Source organism: Arvicola amphibius, chromosome 9 (assembly GCF_903992535.2).
Source record: "Arvicola amphibius chromosome 9, mArvAmp1.2, whole genome shotgun sequence".
Lineage (NCBI taxonomy): Eukaryota > Metazoa > Chordata > Mammalia > Rodentia > Cricetidae > Arvicola > Arvicola amphibius.
The window spans coordinates 118,184,183-118,204,423 of record NC_052055.2 but is presented as its reverse complement, the minus strand read 5'-3'; the positions used below and the strand labels follow the sequence as shown (position 1 = coordinate 118,204,423).

General features: G+C 42.8%; 1 protein-coding gene across 1 annotated transcript in view; it reads right to left on the bottom strand.

The window, feature by feature from the left end:
- Nucleotides 1-3,896: 3,896 nt before the first annotated feature.
- The window catches only part of LOC119823521 (heat shock transcription factor 2 binding protein), a 93,164-nt gene continuing 76,819 nt past the window's right edge, over nucleotides 3,897-20,241 (bottom strand). Inside the window, exon 9 of the mRNA XM_038343573.1 lies at nucleotides 3,897-4,502. Within this exon, the coding sequence (XP_038199501.1) occupies nucleotides 4,294-4,502 (209 nt within the window). The 3' untranslated portion in view covers nucleotides 3,897-4,293. The remainder of the gene's footprint in view (nucleotides 4,503-20,241) is intronic.

The window sequence follows — 20,241 nt, the reverse complement described above, 5'->3', positions numbered from 1 at the left end:
CAACACAGTGAGCCCCTCATCTCAAAAATAAAAAAAAATAAAAAAAAATAAAACAAAACCCCAAAGTGGATGAAAGATCTAAACCACAGGAGTCAAATGAAAGCAGAGGCTGCCTTCATGAGTGCAGACTTGCTGATTTCTTAGTTATGACACTGAATGTAAACCAAGTAAAGAAATGAAAGCTGCATGCAATCAAAATGAACAATTCCTCCATGTCAGAGGACACCACAAACAGTAAAGATGCCCCACGAAGTAACGGTTAGCACTTGCAATTCTGAGTCTGATGAGGGATCTTAAACACGAAAACTTCTTCAGCTCTGCAACAAAAAAGCCCAAAACCATCTCATGGACCTCAACAGACCTCTCTCCCCAGCACCACGTCAATGGCCACTAGAGGCAGCACTCGCCATCAGAGATGAAAACAAATGTGGTTACCATGGGACCGGGCTCACAGCTACTATCTATCATCAATGGTCTCTCAGTAAGACAGAAAAGGGAAGGTGTTGGCAAAAAGAGGGTGGATGAGGACTCCCTGCATTGCTGCTGGTGAGAACGGAGATTGGTGCAGTTGCTCTGTGGACAAGTTTGGCAATTCATCAAAAAGTTGACCATGGAATGGACTGGGAAGATGGCTCCGGGGATAAAAATTTTTCATGAAAATGTGAGGACCAAAACCTAGATCCTTATAACCCATAAAAAAGTTAGGTGGTGTGACAGCTACTGTAATCCTTATCACTCAGCAAGGAAAGTCAGGGGATCCCAGGGCAAGCTGGCTAGCTAGACTAGCTGGAATCAGCAAACTCCAGGTTTGGTGATTTTAAATATATATCACCTCATATGTAGTGAAGACTAAGGGAAACATCCGACATCAACTTTAGGCCTCTAAATTCACACATGCACCTGAACACACATATACATGTATGTGTGACTACATATACATATGCAAGCAAAAACAAACATAGTGTTACCACATGGTCCAACAATTTCACTACTAAAAATACACCCAAAGAGCTGGGCAGTGGTGGCACATGCCTTTAATCCCAGCACAGGAGGCAGAGGCAGGCAGATCTCTGTGAGTTCAAGGCCAGCCTGGTCTACAGAGCAAGTTCCAGGACCACCAAGGCTACACAGAGAAACCCTGCCCCAAAACACCATAAATAAATAAATAAACAAACAAACAAACAAATAAATAAATGTTTTAAAATGAAAAAGAATACGCCCAAAGAATCAAAAGCAGAAACTCAAGCAGACCTTTGTACACATACCTTGCGGTCATATAAACACGGCTGTATCTCCATTACAAGAGTAGGTTCTGACAAATGCTAGACAAACATGAACCCTGACGTTATGCAGAGGAAATAAGCCAGACCAAATGGGACAAATGTTTCGGCTAAACCCACAGACACAACAACAGAACAGGAACACCAAGGGCTGGGAGGGAGAGGCTTGGGGAGTGGGAGTTAGTTACTGGATCTTTCTACCTAAGAACAAAGTTGTAGAAACAGAGAGTGGTGATAGATATACTGCTGAATTCTATACTTACAAATGGTAAGATTTTATGTTAAATTTATTATGTGACTTTAAAAACTTTGTAAAAAAATCACAAAGACAGTTTTTACTGTATAGCACACTCTAACTTCTTATCCTAAATCTCCAAATAAATCCAAAAGTGAACATGTTTGGAACAGAACCAGCTGAGTCTCAGAGATGGGGCAGTTGCAACATTTGTGGGGCTGGCTATACCAACTGTTTTTTGCCCACCCCACTCCCCCAGCTTGAACTGGAAAAAGTATCCAAGGACCATTCCGTGGATCCCCACCATCTTTAGAGCTGTCTTGGTAGGATGCTGAGTCTGACACTACATCCCATGCTACCCTTGGATCTTACTTGGGATCATCATGGGTCAAATAAGCCCTTCTGGGACACTCGAAGCAGCTACACCATGGGAAGATATAAAACAATGACTCCTTAAGACACTTGCCAATCCTTTCCATTTCGTATAATGTCACAGCAACACACATCAGGCCTGGAAGAAGAGTCACTCTACAACCTTTTTCACATTGCTCCTTGGCCATGGACTGACTTGCAGCCTTGGCGTGATTCTTTTCTTCTGGCCACAAACTTGTTATTCTATGCTTAAGCTTCCGGTACATGCATATCTCTGTCACTAGAACTCTCTCACACCAGGCCTATTTCAGTCATATCCCATGAAGAGAAGAGACAGGTCTCCAAAGCCATCCCCAGAGGCTTCGCATGGCTCTGTGCATTACCCAGGATCAACTTTCAGACCTGACAGAGCAGATGCCGAGGCTGGTGCTCATAATAGAGCCAGAGAGGTTCAGCGGGGAGGATTGCTATAGCCTGGCTTACTCTGCCAGGTTTTTCACCTTCTCATAAAAGCTGATGGAGCCAAGGAAGAAGAGCTCTGGGTTCAGTCCCTGCAACGTATATGCTTCAAGGTATATTTTTTATTTTTTAGTTAAGTGGGTTTTCTAAATTTACTAGATACAGAAAAAAAATCAAGGAAGCCATGCTTTCCTGCTGGCCTTGCAGTGGAGGGCAGGGACGCTTGCACACCCTTTGGCACACCCTGTGGTACTCACAAAGGAAACATGTCACAGCAATGCTAGGAGAATCTGCCTGGAACACTTGCCTAGAACCTACCTCAGAAGAGAAGAAATGATCAAGTCTTTACCCTCATGACCGTCTAATAACTACCAACCCACATGGTATTCATAGGGCTGGCGGTTTCTTCTTATCTGCAGAAAGCTAGACTTTTTTGGTAGAGCAATCTCAGCAACTGAGAAAGAAACACAAGTCAATCACAACAGCCTCCCCTGCTAGGATGAGCAGCAAGCAGGGAAGTGTGATCATTTTTTACTTTTTGGCTTTGTTTTTGTTATTGTTTGTTTTTCCAGACAGGGTTTCTCTGCGTAGCCCTGTCTGTCCTGGAACTCGCTCTGTAGACCAGGCTGGCCTCGAACTCAGAGATCCGCCTGCCTCTGCCTCCTGAGTTCTGGAATTAAGGGCGTGGCCACCCTGCTGTACTCATTCACTTTTAATTGAGCCACCAAGCACAGAAAGACCCACATCTCCCTCCATGAATCTTAAGCTGCTTTGTATCTCCCTGGCTCTGCTGAGTTAGTGCTCCACAAAAGGCTGCCCTGTGAGATCCAAGCAGCCACACCTTTCTCTGAGTTCTTCGTTCAACATAAAGAACATATTCTTTTAAAAGACAATGAAGTCATTCTACAACACCACACATAGAGAAACAGCTCAACATGTGTGCTGAGGCTGCCACTACATGGGGACACAGAGATTCACATCTTCCCTTACAGGGGGCCAAAGCTCAATGTCCTACAGTAATTTGCCCTGCCTTCTCTGGGAAGCAACCCAGAGAAAGAATGATGTATGCTGACTTAAATGGAATTCTCTTGCACACTTCTCTGTCTGTGACAGGTACAGCATGTTTTCTTATGTCTTCTGCCAGTGTCTCAGAACATAAGCTAGTGTGATGGCTGCACACACACACACACACACACACACACACACACCCCACAGGAGTGCAGAGGCAGGTAGATGGCTTAACGGAATTTACTTTTTGTCTTTCTTGTGGTCATTTTCCTATACTTGTTTTAAGTCACAAAGGGCCAGAACAAAGTAAGGAAAGTGTGTTTTGCTATACAAATGACATTGTTAATATATAAAGGACACCAACTTCCTAACTGCAAGATTGTATTTTACAATGTAATAGCTAATATTGACTCAACTTTATTCAAAAATAAAAGAAGCACCAAAACAGAGTTCAAATGTCCAGTGTCATGTGAAATAACAGGTTCATCAAAAGGTTACAAAAGTAAGCCTGTGTAGTAGGGGTTATGGTTACTAGAAAAAGAGGATGAACTATTACTGAAATGCTTCTGGGAAACACTGATACATGGTCCCATCTTTAGAGCGACCATACTGGTGTGGGCAGCCTCTAGGGCAGCAAGAAGCTACTCTGAGAAAGCTCTGGAAGAGTTTCCAGGTGTTCAGAGAGGACTTCTTACTGGAGAATACTTTTTTTTGCTCTGGCAAGATTAATCATAACCAAGTATCTCATAAACGAGTGTGACCTCCCAGGATGGAAACGCCTGATGCTTACCTTACCCATCATGCCCATCTCCAGTCAGTCAAGGCCTCAATGGCTAACACCTGACACACAGTGCCATCTAGTTGTGAACACAACAGTAAAGGGCCTGGGAGGGAAAGGGCCACTGGCATTTTCACCAAGCCCCTGTTGGTCAAGTGCATTTAAACACTGCAGTCCAGGGCACGGAGGTCTTCCAGGAGCTCCTGGGCAGCAGTCTGCAGGTGGGAGTTGCGGCTCTTGGACATGGCGAGGATGCGCTGTAGGGGTAAGGAGCTTCGGAGTTCCAGAGCCAACTTGGAGAAGACCTCTGGTTCTAGAACCACAGACTGGATAAGTCGCAAGGCATGAAGGCACACTTCTGCATCTGGATCTGGGGAGAGGAGATGCTGCTGGTTAAAATCAAAGCCCCTTCAGGAAGTCACCCCGAAGCAGGTCTTTCTGAATGACAAGTCTGACAGTTGAGGAAGCTGTGGGCTAGTCCAGAAACAGAAAGCCTAGCTTTCTATGTTTATGACTGAACACAATCACCGCCTTTAATAAGCAGCCATCTTCAAATGTCATGACTATATCATTTAAAACACTAAAGCATAGAGAGATTCCTCAGTAGTTAAGAGCACTTTATTTTTCAGAGGACCTGGTTTCAATTCCTAGAACCCACATGGTTGTTTCAAACCATCCATAACTCCAATTCCAAGGATCCAATACTTTCCTATGACCTCCACAGGTACCAGACACATATCTGGTGCACATACATACATGCAGACAAAACACTCATACACATAAAATAAAATAAATCTTAAAACCCACTAAACTAGAAATCCCAGGGCTCCTAAGAGGTTTGCTGTTTCCCCTAAGGCTCCCATGTGAAACATTTGGTTGTTAGCCTGGGGTGCTCTTGGGCAGTGGTAAAATCTTTAGGGAGTAGCATTTAATGGGAGGAAGTTAGGTCATAAGAAACATGCTCTTGAAGAAGATATTGGGACACAAGTCCCTTTATCTCTTTGCTTCTTAGCTGCTATGTGGTAAACAGACATATCCTGCTGTCACAAACTAAAGCTACAAGACCAATTCACCAAAGACTGAAGCAACTCACAGAAGGAGATGAAATAAGCCTTTTTTCCCTTTAAGACAATAATCACATTATGCATGCAGACTAACATGGGATATCCATGTTTGCTAGACTGCCTACTGTAATGATCTGTCCTGTCTCTTTAAGAGACAAGCCATGCCCATTCCCTCCCCTGTCTGCTGAGACAGGTTGATCTTCAGCTTCCAGCCTGGGTCTCTTTTCCGTCTCCCTCTCGAAGAGGCAGATTCTGCCTCTCCCCCACTTCTCCCCTTCCCCCCCCCTCCCCTTCCCTTCCCTCTCCCCTCCCCTCCCCTCCCCTTATTCTCATTCCCCCTAAATATCCAACCTCACTCTGCATGGCGTACCTATCCATGTCTCTGTCTCTCACCAGCCGCATGGTTCTCTGCCTGGGACCAGCGGCCTTCGGAGACCTGCGGCGTGGTCTCGTGGCATGTCCATCTGTCTGTCTCTCCTCATGGCCTGCTGCAGCCACTCGGGGAACTGCGCCGTCCCTGCCTGGGACTGGCTACTCTCAGGACCTGCTGCCTGCCACCACAAGGCCCACTGCTGCCACTCAGGGAACTGCAGTGTTTCTGCCACTGCAGCTACTCGGGGATCCGCAGCAATTTTTATTAATCCACTACACCTACTACTTCTACAATTGTTTCAGAAGGTAGTACCTCTCAAGTTCACTCCAACTGTGGCAAATCCCTCAGCGACAACATAGAGTCTACTCAGGGTCTTTGAGATGGACAATATCACAGTGTCTTTGTTACTTTTCTATTGCTGTGAAGAGACACCATGACCAAGACTGCTTATAAAAGAAAGCATTTAACTTGCTTACAGTTTCAAAGGTTATTCCATGACCATCATGGCAGGAAGCTCAGCAGGCAGGCAGGAATAGTGTTGTTGCAATAGCTGAGAGCTCACATCCTATTCACAAGGTGGAAGCAGAGCCTGGCATGGGCTTTAGAAACCTCAAAAAACCACCAATGAGAGGCTCCTCCAACAGGTCACACCTGCTGATCCTTCCCAGTCCGCCACCTGGGAATCAAATGTGGGAGCCTGTGGGGGCCATTCTCATTCAAAACACCGCACACAGGCTACAAGCGCCACACTGCATTCCTCTGCTTTACATCTGAATGCTGCACAGGAGTTACAGAACCTGGTAGCCCTGTTTATGGTAGAACCACCTCTGAAAAATATGCCAAAATAATAGCCCAAGTCAAAATAATCTTTAACCAGGATAAATTCTAACAGTTTCTCTCTGGTGGATACCCTGTGGGCTGAGGACTGTATCAGGAGCTTACAATCAGCACCTGTTTCTTATCAGTACAAGCCTTCCAAAGGACCTTTCTTTCTTTCTTTCTTTCTTTCCTTTCTTTCTTTCTTTCTTTCTTTCTTTCTTTCTTTCTTTCTTTCTTTCTTTCTTTCTCTTTCTTTTAACTCTTCTTTCATTCATCTGTTCACGTATTTGTTTATTTCATTGAGTATGCAGTGGAAGAGGGCCTGTGGGTCAAGAGGAAGGGGCATGGACCACATGGTGACCATTGCTGTTGGACAACATTCTAGCATTTTAACACTGCAGACCACACTTCTCCAGCACCATTTTATTTTCATTTCTAATGATTCTCAGTATTTCCCTCTGGGAAATTTTGTGGGGGTGGGCTTTTGGTAGAGGATAAAAGTGTGTATAGCGGTAGCCTCCCTTAACAAAATACTTCTTTGGGGGAAAAAAATCCCTGTCACCACAGAACCAGAAATTTCACTGTGTAATTCCTCCTAATTACACCAAGAACAGGAATGTTAGCAGGAATGTCAGGGATTGACTAGACACAGGATGAAATGCCTATGATTCTGATGCAAAGCCTGAGGTCATTAAAGGCAAGAGTTCTGTCAATCCGTACAGAATGATCAGAAGGGTAAGGTGTCATGGGAAAAGGGTAAGAAGTCATGACCTTCCCTTTTGGAAGCATTCTGAGGGGAACAGGTCTACCTAGTAAGACTAAGAAACCTTAAGAGTCAGTATCTGCTTCCCACAAGTACTTTTCCCAAGGTCAGGCATTTAGATAAGCAAGGGCCTCCACAGGTTCCCTCCTGAGGAACTTACATTTTCACAAACCCAAAGAATTCTCATGAGTTCCAGGGAGCCAAACTGAAGGATCCACCTTAAACAGGTCAGATACACCCCTCTCAATTCCCTGGTCCTGATTTTTTTTTTAATCGTCCTAAACTTGCCATTAACAGGTGACCGTATCTCGCAGCACTCTGTTTCCTACAAAGAAGACAAAGAAGACAGAACACTGGGTAACACTGCCTTTCATCTAAACTGAAGATCTCCAGACTTGGACAGAATCACTGGAATTGACAGCCTAGCTGCTCAGGTAAAGGTAGGCTTGTCTTCCTACAGATTTCTAGCCTACAAGATCATCTAAAACCTGGCAGACCCTGCACTAAACAGCAAAAGGCAAATACAACCCTCAACGTCCATGGAGGACCCTGAGGAGGGGCTCTAGGTAGCCATAAGTTCTCTGCTGTTTTCTAATAACGCAAGTAAAATTTTTCCCTTCTCAAAGATCTCTGATGAAGTTTGACAGCTGAGAGGTTTTGTTTGCTTAAAAGGACAACCTCACCAAACAAATTTCAGTAAAATACAAATACAAGTTATTGAGGCATGTACCTACAAGTTATAAAAGTGTGAGGACAATACAAGTTATCAAATCTCTCTCTCATGCTGCCTTTCATAGTCTTAAAAATACTTTTTATTGTGCAAAAACATCTGTCACAGTCATTCTGACATAGACATGCTACTGTTTACACAATGTATATGTCTAAAACTTATGTTTTCACAAACCCAAAGAATTCTTGTGAGTTCCAGGGAGCCAAACTGAAGGATCCACCTTAAACAGGTCAGATACACCCCTCTCAATTCCCTGGTTCTGATTTTTTTTTTTTTAAATCTTCCTAAACTTAACTTTGTCCTCTGTTCTGCTAACACCTTGCCAGGTCCAAGAGACAACGGACAGTTCCATACCACAAGCCCTGGACAGGAGTAAAGTGACCAGCTACCCCAGGATGTGGCCAGCATACAGCTTTCTCAGGTTCCCCCGGGAAGATAACGCCCACAAATAAGCAGGAAGCAGTCTTGAGAATCCGCTGTCCCAATTCTTTTAACCTGTTGTGCCTAACTTCCCACCTTTTTATTATAAGAAAGAGATGGGAATGTTATGATCTGCTGGCCTGGTCTGTCACCTGGGTATCCTGTCCCTTTAAGAGACAAGCCCCGCCCTCTCCCAACCCCTCCCCTTCCACCGAGGGAAGCAGATAGCCTGCCTCCTCCAGCCTTTGCTCTCTTTCTTTCCTTCTCTTTCCTGAAGAGGTAACTTCTGCTCGTTATTCGCCTCCACTGTTTACCTCTCTTCCTCTCTCTCCCTCCCCCTTTCTCCTTTCTCCTCCATAACTCACTAAATAAACTTGCCTCTCTGCATGATGTATCTCTCTCTTTTTCACCCGCCAAGGTGACCCACTGTGGCCTCAGGTCACCGGCCTGTACCACTCGTGGGAGTGGCTGCCCCTCGTAGGACTGGCCTTCCCCCAGTCCACCCTTGTATCTTTAAAAGAGAATAACAATATGTGCGCAATGTGGGGCTACCCAGGGGAACATGGTAACTTCTCAGGGGTTACATCTGAAGAATACTGATATTTCTGCTCCAGAAGTCATCAATTACCCATGGTTCCTCCTTTCTGTACTTCAATGGTTACCTTCAAGATTTTGTTTTTACTTATATGTATGTGTGTGCCATGTGTGTGCAGGTGCCCATATAGGCCAGAAAAAGATGTCAGATCCCCTGGAACAGCAATTAAAGGTTGTTGTGAGTCACCTGATATATAAGTAATGGAACTGAACTCAGGCTTTTTGCAAGAGCAGTAAATATTCTTAATTGTTAAGCTATCTAATAGTAACATTAAAAGAAACAGTATGAAGCTAGGTGCTCTCTATGGCCTCCACGGACACTACATACACAGACAAGCAAGCACACATATACATAGTAATAAAGATAAATTTTATTAAAGAGTTTTTAGAAATCACATAAGCACAAGAGGCAGAGCACACTCTGCATATGGAAGAAAGTCTCTAGATGCTTTCTAGAGATGAACATAATAGTCAAAAGAACTGGAGTCTTACCTGTAACAACAGCTATGAGAAGACCAAGGCAGGAAACAAGTCCCAGCCCAGCTTGGGCACAGGATGAGACAGCCTGTCTCAAAAACCAATGTACAATATTTAAGTAACAAAATTGTGTCATACAAACACTAGCTGCAAGAAAGGTATGGTGCTTCTGTTAGTATCATAGTCTTCATTTGTTACTGCAGTCTGGGGGATCAGCCTCCAGGCTGCATAGGGCTCGAAGGGAAAATCCACAGCGTTGGCACAAACTGAAAAGCTGATATTTTGTTAGGGGAAAAAGACATTCACACTCTCTCGATGGCTCCTTTTTTAAATCTCCTCCATTCTCTCTTTCTCCACAGCTTACACACCTCACAGAAATTTTTCAGGCAATGCAGGAGTCACAAATGAAGTACACTCCATTTCTCAAATGAATGATTAGAGATGAACAAGAATAGCCTGACAACTCACATGCATACATATGAGTAACTGTCACGGAGCAAGAAAAGATCTTTTTTTTTTTTTTTCATTAATTGACATACTGCACATTGTGGTTGTGAAGAATCAGTCACTTTATTATCTATCCTGAGAGGTAATCCTATAAGGAATTTTAAAAGAGTCATTAACCTAAACTAGTGAAAATGAGAAAACTGTGCACTGATATCCTATATAAACATTATAACTAACACCTCGTATTCAGGAGTCGTAAATTCTGGATTTTCTCATACCCCAAAGTGTCCAGAAAGTGCTAAATTTCAGACACAGGAGACACTGGCATGTCATAAATCCTCTAATTCGGGCTCAAATCAACATTCCTGAGATATGGTAAATCTCTTAGCTTCAGTTCAAGTTGGCACTCCCAAGACATTGTGACATTATAGCGCTTTAAATCTCAAAACACACTTTCTGCCCTGTGTGTAACCTTTGACCACAAAAAGAAACTTCTGGTCCTTTCATGGGGCTATAGAGTCAAATTATTCTCTGTAGCCCTGACCAGTTAGAATCTGTTTCCCCGAAGTGTTTCTGAACAAAAGCTGTTTCTGTTTCTAGACCTCAGTTCTCTACTATAAAAACAGTGAGTTGGCTGAACTTTCAGTCTTCAGGGTACACACCCATATCAAAAAAATTGAGGTCAGGAGTCTGTGCAGAATTAATCATTGCCCTAGGTTATCAACCAGACCTAGCAAGGAAAGTACATGCAGCAATCGGGTTGCTTTGCTCTTTCAATCCGGCCAACAAATCAGACAGCTCAGCTATATGTCTTTATAAATTTTAAGATTGTTCTTCTGGGACTGATTATCTTACAAACCATTAGCAAAGCCTCTGGTCTAACTTACAGTTATTTTAAAGCTTTGTTTCTGTTAATGGTGCACACTGAAATCCGTGACTGAGTCTTTTCAGCATTAAGAAAATTAGAGCCAGCCTGGCTCCTAGGGAAATTCAAATGCTTGCCTTGATTGTTAACCAGAGCCCTGATCTAAAACAGCTCCTTAAGTGGAACTCATAGGCCTTAGCTGTGAAACATATCCTTGTATATATTTTTATTCATCAAAACTCTGTATAAGCTATCATTATAATTGTCAATTAGACAGTACAGCTTAGGGATGGGTCATCTTCTTGACAATCCACAGATTAAAAATGCTCTCTCTCCACATCACTCACACCATGCCAGATAGCAGGGAAAAATAGTAGCAGCAACATATAAAAGCACAACAGAAGCAAAAGACATTCGGGAGTCTGTAGCCTGGCAGCCTTCCTTAATGAGGATCACTGATCAGAGAATTTTCCTCCTGGTGGGCTGACACCATGAACTTCAATTGCCACTTGCTGTTCCTGTGACATGGCCTCCAGTATCTAGTATTTCAGAACAAGAAGTATCAAGAATGAAGTGAAGAGAGGACCGGGCGGCGGTGGCGCACGCCTTTAATCCTAGCACTTGGGAGGCAGAGGCAGGTGGATCTCTGTGAGTTCAAGACCAGCCTGGTCCACAAGAGCTAGTTCCAGGACAGGCTCCAAAGCAACAGAGAAACCCTGTCTTAAAAAACAAAAACAAAAAAGAATGAAGCGGTATTGAATAATTACGAGTTCAATGCATCCAGAGATTTAACATCTTGACTATGTATGTACTTAACAACACAATGTCCAGCAACAAGGCACATAGGGCAGAGTGTCCAGGAAAATCAACAGTCACGACCAAACCTGGGAACTTTAACACTATACTATAACTGGCTTCTTTGTTTGTTTGTTTTTAAGATGAAACAAAATGAATAAGGAGATGGAAAGCCCTGGCTGTCCTGAAACTCACACTTTGTAGACCAGGCTGGCCTCAAACTCACGGAGATCAGCTAGGATTAAGGGTCATCACACATGGCAGGAGATAGAATTTCTAAACAATGCTACCATCCTACTTTCTCTGCCATTGAGAGGACACTACACCCAAAACTAGCATAAGAGATTCCTCCTTAGGACCTATGGGACAACACCAATGGAAACACCTATTCAGGGTCACAGAGCAAATCTCAAAATAATTTAATGACTCCAAAGTATGTACTGTGATCACAGGGATTAAGCTGGAAATATACAGAGTTCTATAACCAAGAACATAAAGACATCTTTAAAAATCTTCAAACACCATACTTCTAAGTATAGATATTAAAGATAGAATCATCTCTAGATATCTTTGCTTTAACCTTTAAAACTGAGGGGGAAAATAAACCAAAACATGTAAAGGTAAAAATAATACAGATATGTGTGGAAATCAATACAGCTGAGAATAAAGATGCTGGGCATGGTGGCTCAATGCCTGCAACTTCACAGCTAAGGCAAGAGGACCAAGAGTTTAAGGCAAAACTGAACTTTAAATCCCAGGTTAGCCTAGGAGACACAGTGAGTTTCTTGTCTCAAAGACTACCAAATGAAAAACAAAAGATAAATAAATAAAATTAATTCAAGAGGAAAAAAAATCAGTAAAAGCAAAAGCTTGTCATTTAAAAAGTAATTTCTAAAACTAGTCAAACTCTAGATAGACTAGTGGAAAGGGGGAGAAGTCAGAAATAAGTATCAAGAATAAGGCAATGGGGGGCTGGAGAGATGGTTCAGCGGTTAAGAGCACTGCCTGCTCTTCCAAAGGTCCTGAGTTCAATTCCCAGCAATCACATGGTGGCTCACAACCATCTGTAATGAGGCCTGCAGGAAGAATACTGTATACATACTAAACAAATAAATAAATATTAAAAAAAGAATAAGGCAATGGCTTTAACTTCAAATTCTACAGATAGTAAAGGAATCAGAAGGGATATAAACAATTTTCTGTCCATAATTTTAAAAATTGGATGAAGGAATAAATTGTCTATAAGAAAAAAAAACTTTCAAAGTACTGATTTTTTTTCTTTAGATTGAATAACTTAAATTAGTCCTACATCTACTAAGAAAATTGAATTTGCAGCTAAAGATGTTTAAATAATGAATAAGAACCCAGACACAGATGGCTTCATTTATAAGTCCTATCACACATTTTTAAAGAAGAAATAGTAATTCTATATAGGCCTTCTAGAAAATAGATGGAACTAGAGAGATTGGCTCAGCAGTTAAGAGTGTTTAATGATTTTCCAGAGGACTCAAGTTTGGTTCTCAGCACCCATTAACTGGCTCACAACCATCTGTAACTCCAATTCCAGAGGACCCAACACCCTTTGGGCTTTGTGGACACTGCACTTAGGTGCACACACACACACACACACACACACACACACACACACACATACACACACACCCTGCCACACACACTTTTTAAGAACATTTACAGAAGGAAAAAAAAAGGAACAAATCTCAACTTTTAAAGCAAGAACATTTAGGAGTAAATAGCAGACCCACATCTTTTGTGAAAATCCTGAACAAAATATTAGCAAATCAGATCCAGGAATATTTAGAGACAATACTTCAAAACTAATATGTATTAGCATTCTGGGAATGCTAAATGGGTTCAGCATTTAATTATGCCAATATATCTTATAACTTAAAGAATACTTATTTTTCAACCAGATGCTGACAAGTCCTTTGGTAAATTTAATATTTATTTTATTATAAAAATGTTCATCAAATCAAGAACAGAGTAAAATATTCTGAACCATACTGAGGGCAGATACAAAATCCAGGTGGCCAATATCACACATAATAGTAGACCAAATGCTTCTCTAAGATGCAAGGACACCATCCTTACAATGTCCATCCAACTCACATTAGAGATTTTAACCTCTGTGACAGACATGCAGATTGAAAAGGAAGAATTGAAACTGTCTCTATTTCCACATGATGTGACTGCCTGTATAAAACATCTCAAAAGATGCAAAAACCACTGAAACTGAGTTTTATGAGGTTTCAGGATTACAAGGTCAGCACATAAAGATTATTATTCTTATCCACACATTGACAATAAAAAGCACTGGAAATCAAATTTTTAAAGGAAGACCACTAAAGATGACAAAAGGTTATAAAATTTAGGCAAAAAGTCGCATAGAATGTTTGGAAGCTTCAAAAGATAAAGCCCTCATGACACCAAAGTAAGGACCGGAGGCAATGAAATGAAGACTTGTCCTATGTTGAGACTAGTTTTCTGCTCAGCAGAAACTCACACGAGGCTCACTGGCAGTTTGGACTGGTTGTTTGTAACACTTCATAGTGAAAGTGCATGGTAAGAGAAGCAGCTCACCTCACTCTGGACAGAAAATGAAGGGAGGAAAAGGAAGAGGCCAAAGTCCCACAGTTTCCTTCAAAAGCAAGCTCCCTGAAGTGACCTACTTCTTTCAACTTGGCCCCATCTCCTAAGTTTCCTTCATCTCTAGGTAGTGTCACCCGCTGAGAACCAAGCCTACCAGCACATAGTAACATTTATGGATAAGAAGTCTCAAGAGGCTTACAATGTCAGACCTTCAACTTTACCAACGTACTCAATGTGATTCCAACCAAAGTCCCAGTAAACATTTTTGTAAAAATCAACAAACCAGAGCTAGAGAGCAGTTAAGAACACTGGTTGTTCTTACAGAGGACCTAGGTTCAATTCCCAGCACCCATATGGTGGCTGGCAATGTCTGTAACTACAGTTCCAGGGACTCCAATGTACCCTATTAGCCTCTGCAAGCACCAGGCAGAAATATGGTACGCAGATACACATAAACCCATACACGTAAAATAAAGTTTTAAAATCAACAAGCTGTTCTTGAGCTTATTTGGAAAGGCAAAAGACTGGGCTAGCTGAGCTAATTTAAAAAGAAGTCAAGGTCTTGTGACTCGACTAACAGAGCCTGTAGTAGATCTGTAGACCAGGCTGGTCTCGAACTTAAGCTGGTGAGAGTGTAAACTTGTACAGCCACTTTGGAAATTAAATGGTGGTTTCTCAGAAAACTGGGAAACAATCTACCTCAGCTATAACTACTCTTGGGTATATACCCAAAGGATGGTCCATCATACCACAAAGGACATTTGTTGAACTATGTTCATAGCAGTTTTACTTGTAACAGCCAGGAACTGGAAACAACCTAGATGTCCTTCAACTAAAGAATGGATAAAGAAAATGTGGTACATTTACACAACGGAGTATTACTCAGCTGTTTAAAAGAATTACATCATTGCCAGTTGTAGTGGCCCATGCCTTCAATCCCAGTACTCGGGAAGGCAGAGACAAGAGGTTCTCTCTGAATTCAAGGCCAGCTTGGTCTACAAAGTGAGAGTTCCAGGACAGCCAGGGTTGTTACATAGAAAAACCCTCTCTCAAAAAACCAAAAACCAAACAAACAAATAAGACATCATGAAATTTACAGGCAATTGGATGGCACTATAAACAATTGGATGGTAACTCAGGCCCAAAAAAACAAACATGGTATGTACTCACTTATAAGTGGATATTAGCCATAAAGTAAAGGATAACCATGCTACAATCTGCAGACCCAGAGAAGCTAAGTAACAAGGAGAGCTAAAGGGAGGACACTTGGATCGTCCCGGGAAAGGAAAAATAGATTTTAAAGGTAGACTGGGGATGAGTGGAAATGGGAACAGAAGGGGCTAGGTGGAGAAGGGTTATGGAGGGGCAGAGTACCGGAAGAGACAACTGGAAAAGGAAGCCATTTCAGGGTGAGGTAGAAACCTAGTGCAATGGACACTACCAGGAATCTACAAGAATGACTTCAGCTAAGATGCCTAGCAACAGGTGATATGTAGCTTGAACTGGTCATCTCCTGTAACCAGGCAAGATTTCCAGTGGAGGGACTGGGTCACCAACCCAGACATATAACTTTTGACCTACAATTTGTCCTGACTACAAGATGTGCCGGGGTAAATTAGGAGGCACAGAAATCGTGGGAGTGGCCAACTAATGACTGGTCCAGCCTGAAACCCATTCCATAAGAGGGATCCCATCCCTGACACTGCCTGGAGCACCAGGACCCAGAGGCAGGATAGCCTAGAGACCTAGGAGAGAACCAAACATGACTGGCCAAAAAAAAAAAAAAAGGCTATGTAATGATGCCTAATGATATGATATTCTGCTATACTCATAGATTGGAACCTAGTCCAGTTGTCATCAGAGAAGCTTCATCCAGCAACTGATGCAAACAGACAGACAAACATTAGGAGGAGCTTAGGAAATCCTGCAAAAGACGGGGAGGAAGGATTGAAGGAGTCAGAGGGGTCAAAGACACAAGAAAACCCACAGAATCAACTAATCTAGTTCACTGGAGCTCACAGAGAATGAACCGACAACCAGGGAGCCTGCATGGAACTGATCTAGGCCCTATACATGTATGACAGCTGTGTAGCTTGGTCTTCTTGAGGGACTCCTAACAATAGGAGTAGGGGCTGTTTCTGACTCTACTACCTGTTCTTTAGACCCTTTCTTCCTACTGGGTTGCCTTTTCCAGCCTTAATATGAGGGAGGTGCCTAGTTTTACTGCAACTTGGTATGCCATGTTTGGTTGATACCCATGGGAGGCCTGCCCTTCTCTGAATAGAAATGGAAAAGGAGTGGATGGGGGTGGGATGAGGGGGAATGCAGTGAAGGGGCTGGGAGGAGAGCAGGGAGGGGAAACTGAGGTCTGGATATTAAAAAATAACAATAATAAATCATTTAAAATTTTTAATAGAATTTAAACCTAATAATAATAATAAAGAAATTATACAAAATGAAAAATTATTAGCCAATATAAGAACCTGGAAGACAAGGAAATAATGTAAGTCTCAGGTCTGAATAACTGCAACCATAATAATACAAAAGATAAATGTCAATCTGACTCACGCTATGACTGTTCTGGGATGGTGGGATGACAGAAGACTGTCTTCCTTTGTTACTAGGCGTCAACAAGCAATGTTAAGAAGTTTCTCAGGAAGGCTGTCATGGGGAAAGCCTGAGAATCCTAGCCCCAGTGCCCAGTAAGAGGCAAACAGCAGTGTGCACAGGGCATATGAGAAGGACCAGCAGGACTTTAATATGGAAATAATAAATGAATCTGCACAAAGCTTTTAAATAAAATATGAATTAATTTAATGAGAATCCTATTTCTATGCACATATTCTCTATATTAGATTTCATATTCCAAATCACAAGTAAATTAACTCAACTAAGAATATGCAATGAATGTATAATAAAAATTCTTCAATCACCAAAAAAATCTCTGTCCACACATTAGTAATAGTTTATGATTTTTTTCAACCATTCAATGTATTTAATACTTAAAACTATCTTGAAGGAATCCAGCAGGCCTTCTTCTTCACCTGAGACAAGGTCATGTGTTTGAACTGCAAACACACTTGTTCCCACCAGGACTTCCAGACAACAGCCAAGCTCTCAGAGCACACCTGTACAGTCATCCTCCTCTGGAATCACTGGCCACTTCCAAGACACCATGGACACCTAACAAGAGTCTGGTCCAGCAGCAGCCTGAGCCTTGTGCTTCCAAACTTTGAGAAAACAGGGAAAAGGTGAAAAGCCATCCACCAGAGCCCCAATTCATGTCCAGATCCTGCCTGCCTTTTGCTTCTTTCTAGAATACTCTAGAAAGGCTGCTGTTGCCACATTCCTGCTCTGCCTCACACTGCCTCTTTACCTGCCAGTCACACTGCTGTCTCTTCACTCCCTGACGTGGTACCTCTCAAGATCACCACTGATCTCCACACTGTTATTGCTCAGTTCTTAGTTCTCTGATACAGCTAACCCCCACCTCCCATCCCTGGAAGATGATCGGGAAGACCTATTCCATGGCTTCTGCAGCATGTTCTCCTCACTGGTCCTCTTCCATGCACTTGCCTCTGTCCCGGTGTCCTTCTCTTCCCTTTTCTCCTTAGGTGACTGTAGTGTGGAGCAGCGGGCCATGTTCCCGCTGCCCCGCTCCCGGCCTCCTGGTTAGCTTATGCCCCCAAATAACAACACACAAACTGTATTCATTTAAACACTGCGTGGCCCATTAGTTTCAGCCTCTTACTCACATCTTGACTAACCCATATTTAATAATCTGTGTAACACCACGAGTGGTGTCTTACCGGGAAAGATTCAGCATGTCTGACCTGCGGCTGGCTTCATCGCATCTGGCTCAGAGAGGAGAAGCATGGCAATTGTCTGAGCCATCTACCTCACTTCCTTCTTCCTGTTCTGTCTACTCCACCCACCTAAGGGCTGGCCTATTAAATGGGCCAAGGCAGTTTCTTTATTAACGAATGAAATCAACACAAACAGAAAACTCTCCCACATCATTTTCCCTTTTTCTGTTTGCAAATGATTCATATCTATATCAGGTGACCGTCCCATCCATGGCAAGTCTTCAAATCCCACATGCTTTCCAGTGGTGCTCAACTTTGTTTCTCTAACACTCCTCTCTCTCTCTGAATTCTGGGTTTCCTATTGACAAACCTTCTAGAAAGCTCACCTTGGGAACCTGATACCATATCTGCTTGCACAACATCAAATTCCAATTCACAGTTCTCCATGCTCCTCCCCAGACACCCACAGAGAGAGATGTGGGTACTGACTCTCTTATTCATCAGAAATCTTGCCTGCTTTTCCTCCCAGCACACCCTAAAGCCCACAAGGACCACACCCCAGACAGAGCTCCCTTGCCCACTGAGCTACAAAGGCCTCCTCAGCACTCAGCTCCTGCATCTTCCTGTAGCAAGAATGACACTTTCTAAATGGAACTCAAAGGACTCCTCTCTGCTTCGCACTGGAGATAAAAGCACAGCCCTATGTATGGCAGAAGAAGCCTTACCCAATCAGCTCGACTGCTTCCCCACAGTTCCCCTCACATTGTGTGGTGTCTTTTCTAAACACTGGGAACACTGGCTTGCCTTTGTTTTCCCCAGTAAGCCTCTGTCCTCTCACCCAGTATACCTTTCCCTGTTTCAAATGCCCTTCTTCCTCAGTTCAGCTGAGCAGGTTCATCAGTGACATGAACAGCACCTGGAAACTATCCCTCCATCCTCAACAAAATCAGTGACCTTTTGGTCCATCAGAGGGCTGGAGTCCAACCTAACCATCACTGTGAAATCTGGAGTCAGTGAGATCTACTTCCCTGGAAAAGAAACAGCTAGAGCCATTGGAGACTGGGTTGCATAGGAATCTCACCAGGTTCTCGTGGTGATCTGGCAGCTGTGACAGGGAAAGGAAGACCCCCTATCTTGCACCATGCCCTGGATACTCTACATAGCAAAGCTGGTCCTCAGGAGAAGATTCCGGGACATGGTCAATCTGAAGAAAACCCTGACTCACCTGGAGGAGAAATACTGGTGACAGCCACAGGCCAGAGACACACGCCACTACGACTGAGATTTTGTCTTTTGACAACATTTCTGTTCCTCTCCCACACTACACTTCACACCAATAGCAACTACAAGTTACAGAAAAAAAAAAAAAACCTGCCAGGCACAGATCCCATTTCAGGAAGTAGTCCCAGGAAACCAGAAAGGCAATGGAAGAAGAAAGAAGAGCACCAACATCAGATCCAGCCTAAATCCCAGCTAGATTAATAGAAAATCTCAATGTAAAGGCCTATTTCCCTCAGTTCCTGTTACACAATAAAACATGCTTCCTACAAAAGCTGTCAAAATCAAAACAGAGTATTGTATTGAGCTGTCAAGCTAAAACCAAATTAATCAATAATGCTTGGATGGTATGAAGGCGGTCTCACAATTAAGGAGGGGGGGCTCACATGGCATCCCTAATGGCAAGAGCCATTCACAACAGACTGCTGGGACCAGTTTTGCACTGAGGCCACTGTAGCCTTGCCCAGAATGTACTTCTACAGCCTGCCACCTTGGACTGTCGTCACTGTATTGATCCTTGTAGCCAAGGAGTATTATTTCACAAGATCTTATGCAATCTTCACTTTATTTTTGAAAACTTCCCTTGCCTCAGCCATTTATCATGCCATAGTTTATTAGGACACACCTGTTCCCATTGCAGTCCTCGGCTGGTCTCAAATAAATGTCAGTATTCAGGACCATTGCCCTGTTGATTATTGACCAGATTTTAACTAAAACTTTACATGGCATAATAAGAAGAAAAAGAAGGGGCTCAGCCATGAAGAGCACTCACTGCTCTTGCAGAGGACCTGGGTCCAGTTCCCATCAACTACAAGGCAGCTCACAACCACATAGTTTCAGTTCCAGAGAAATCAGATGCCCTTTTCTGTGTGCAGGAGGTGCACAGACATCGATATAGGCAAAAATCCCATAAGATAAAATAAAACAAATTATAACAAATAACATAAATCTTTGAAAAGAAGAGGTGTGAGAGAGACTGAGCATCAGATACAGATGCAGACACAACACGGAATTTACACAGATGACTAATATGCTCAGGGCAGCTTCAGCTGCCACAGCAACACCACAGAG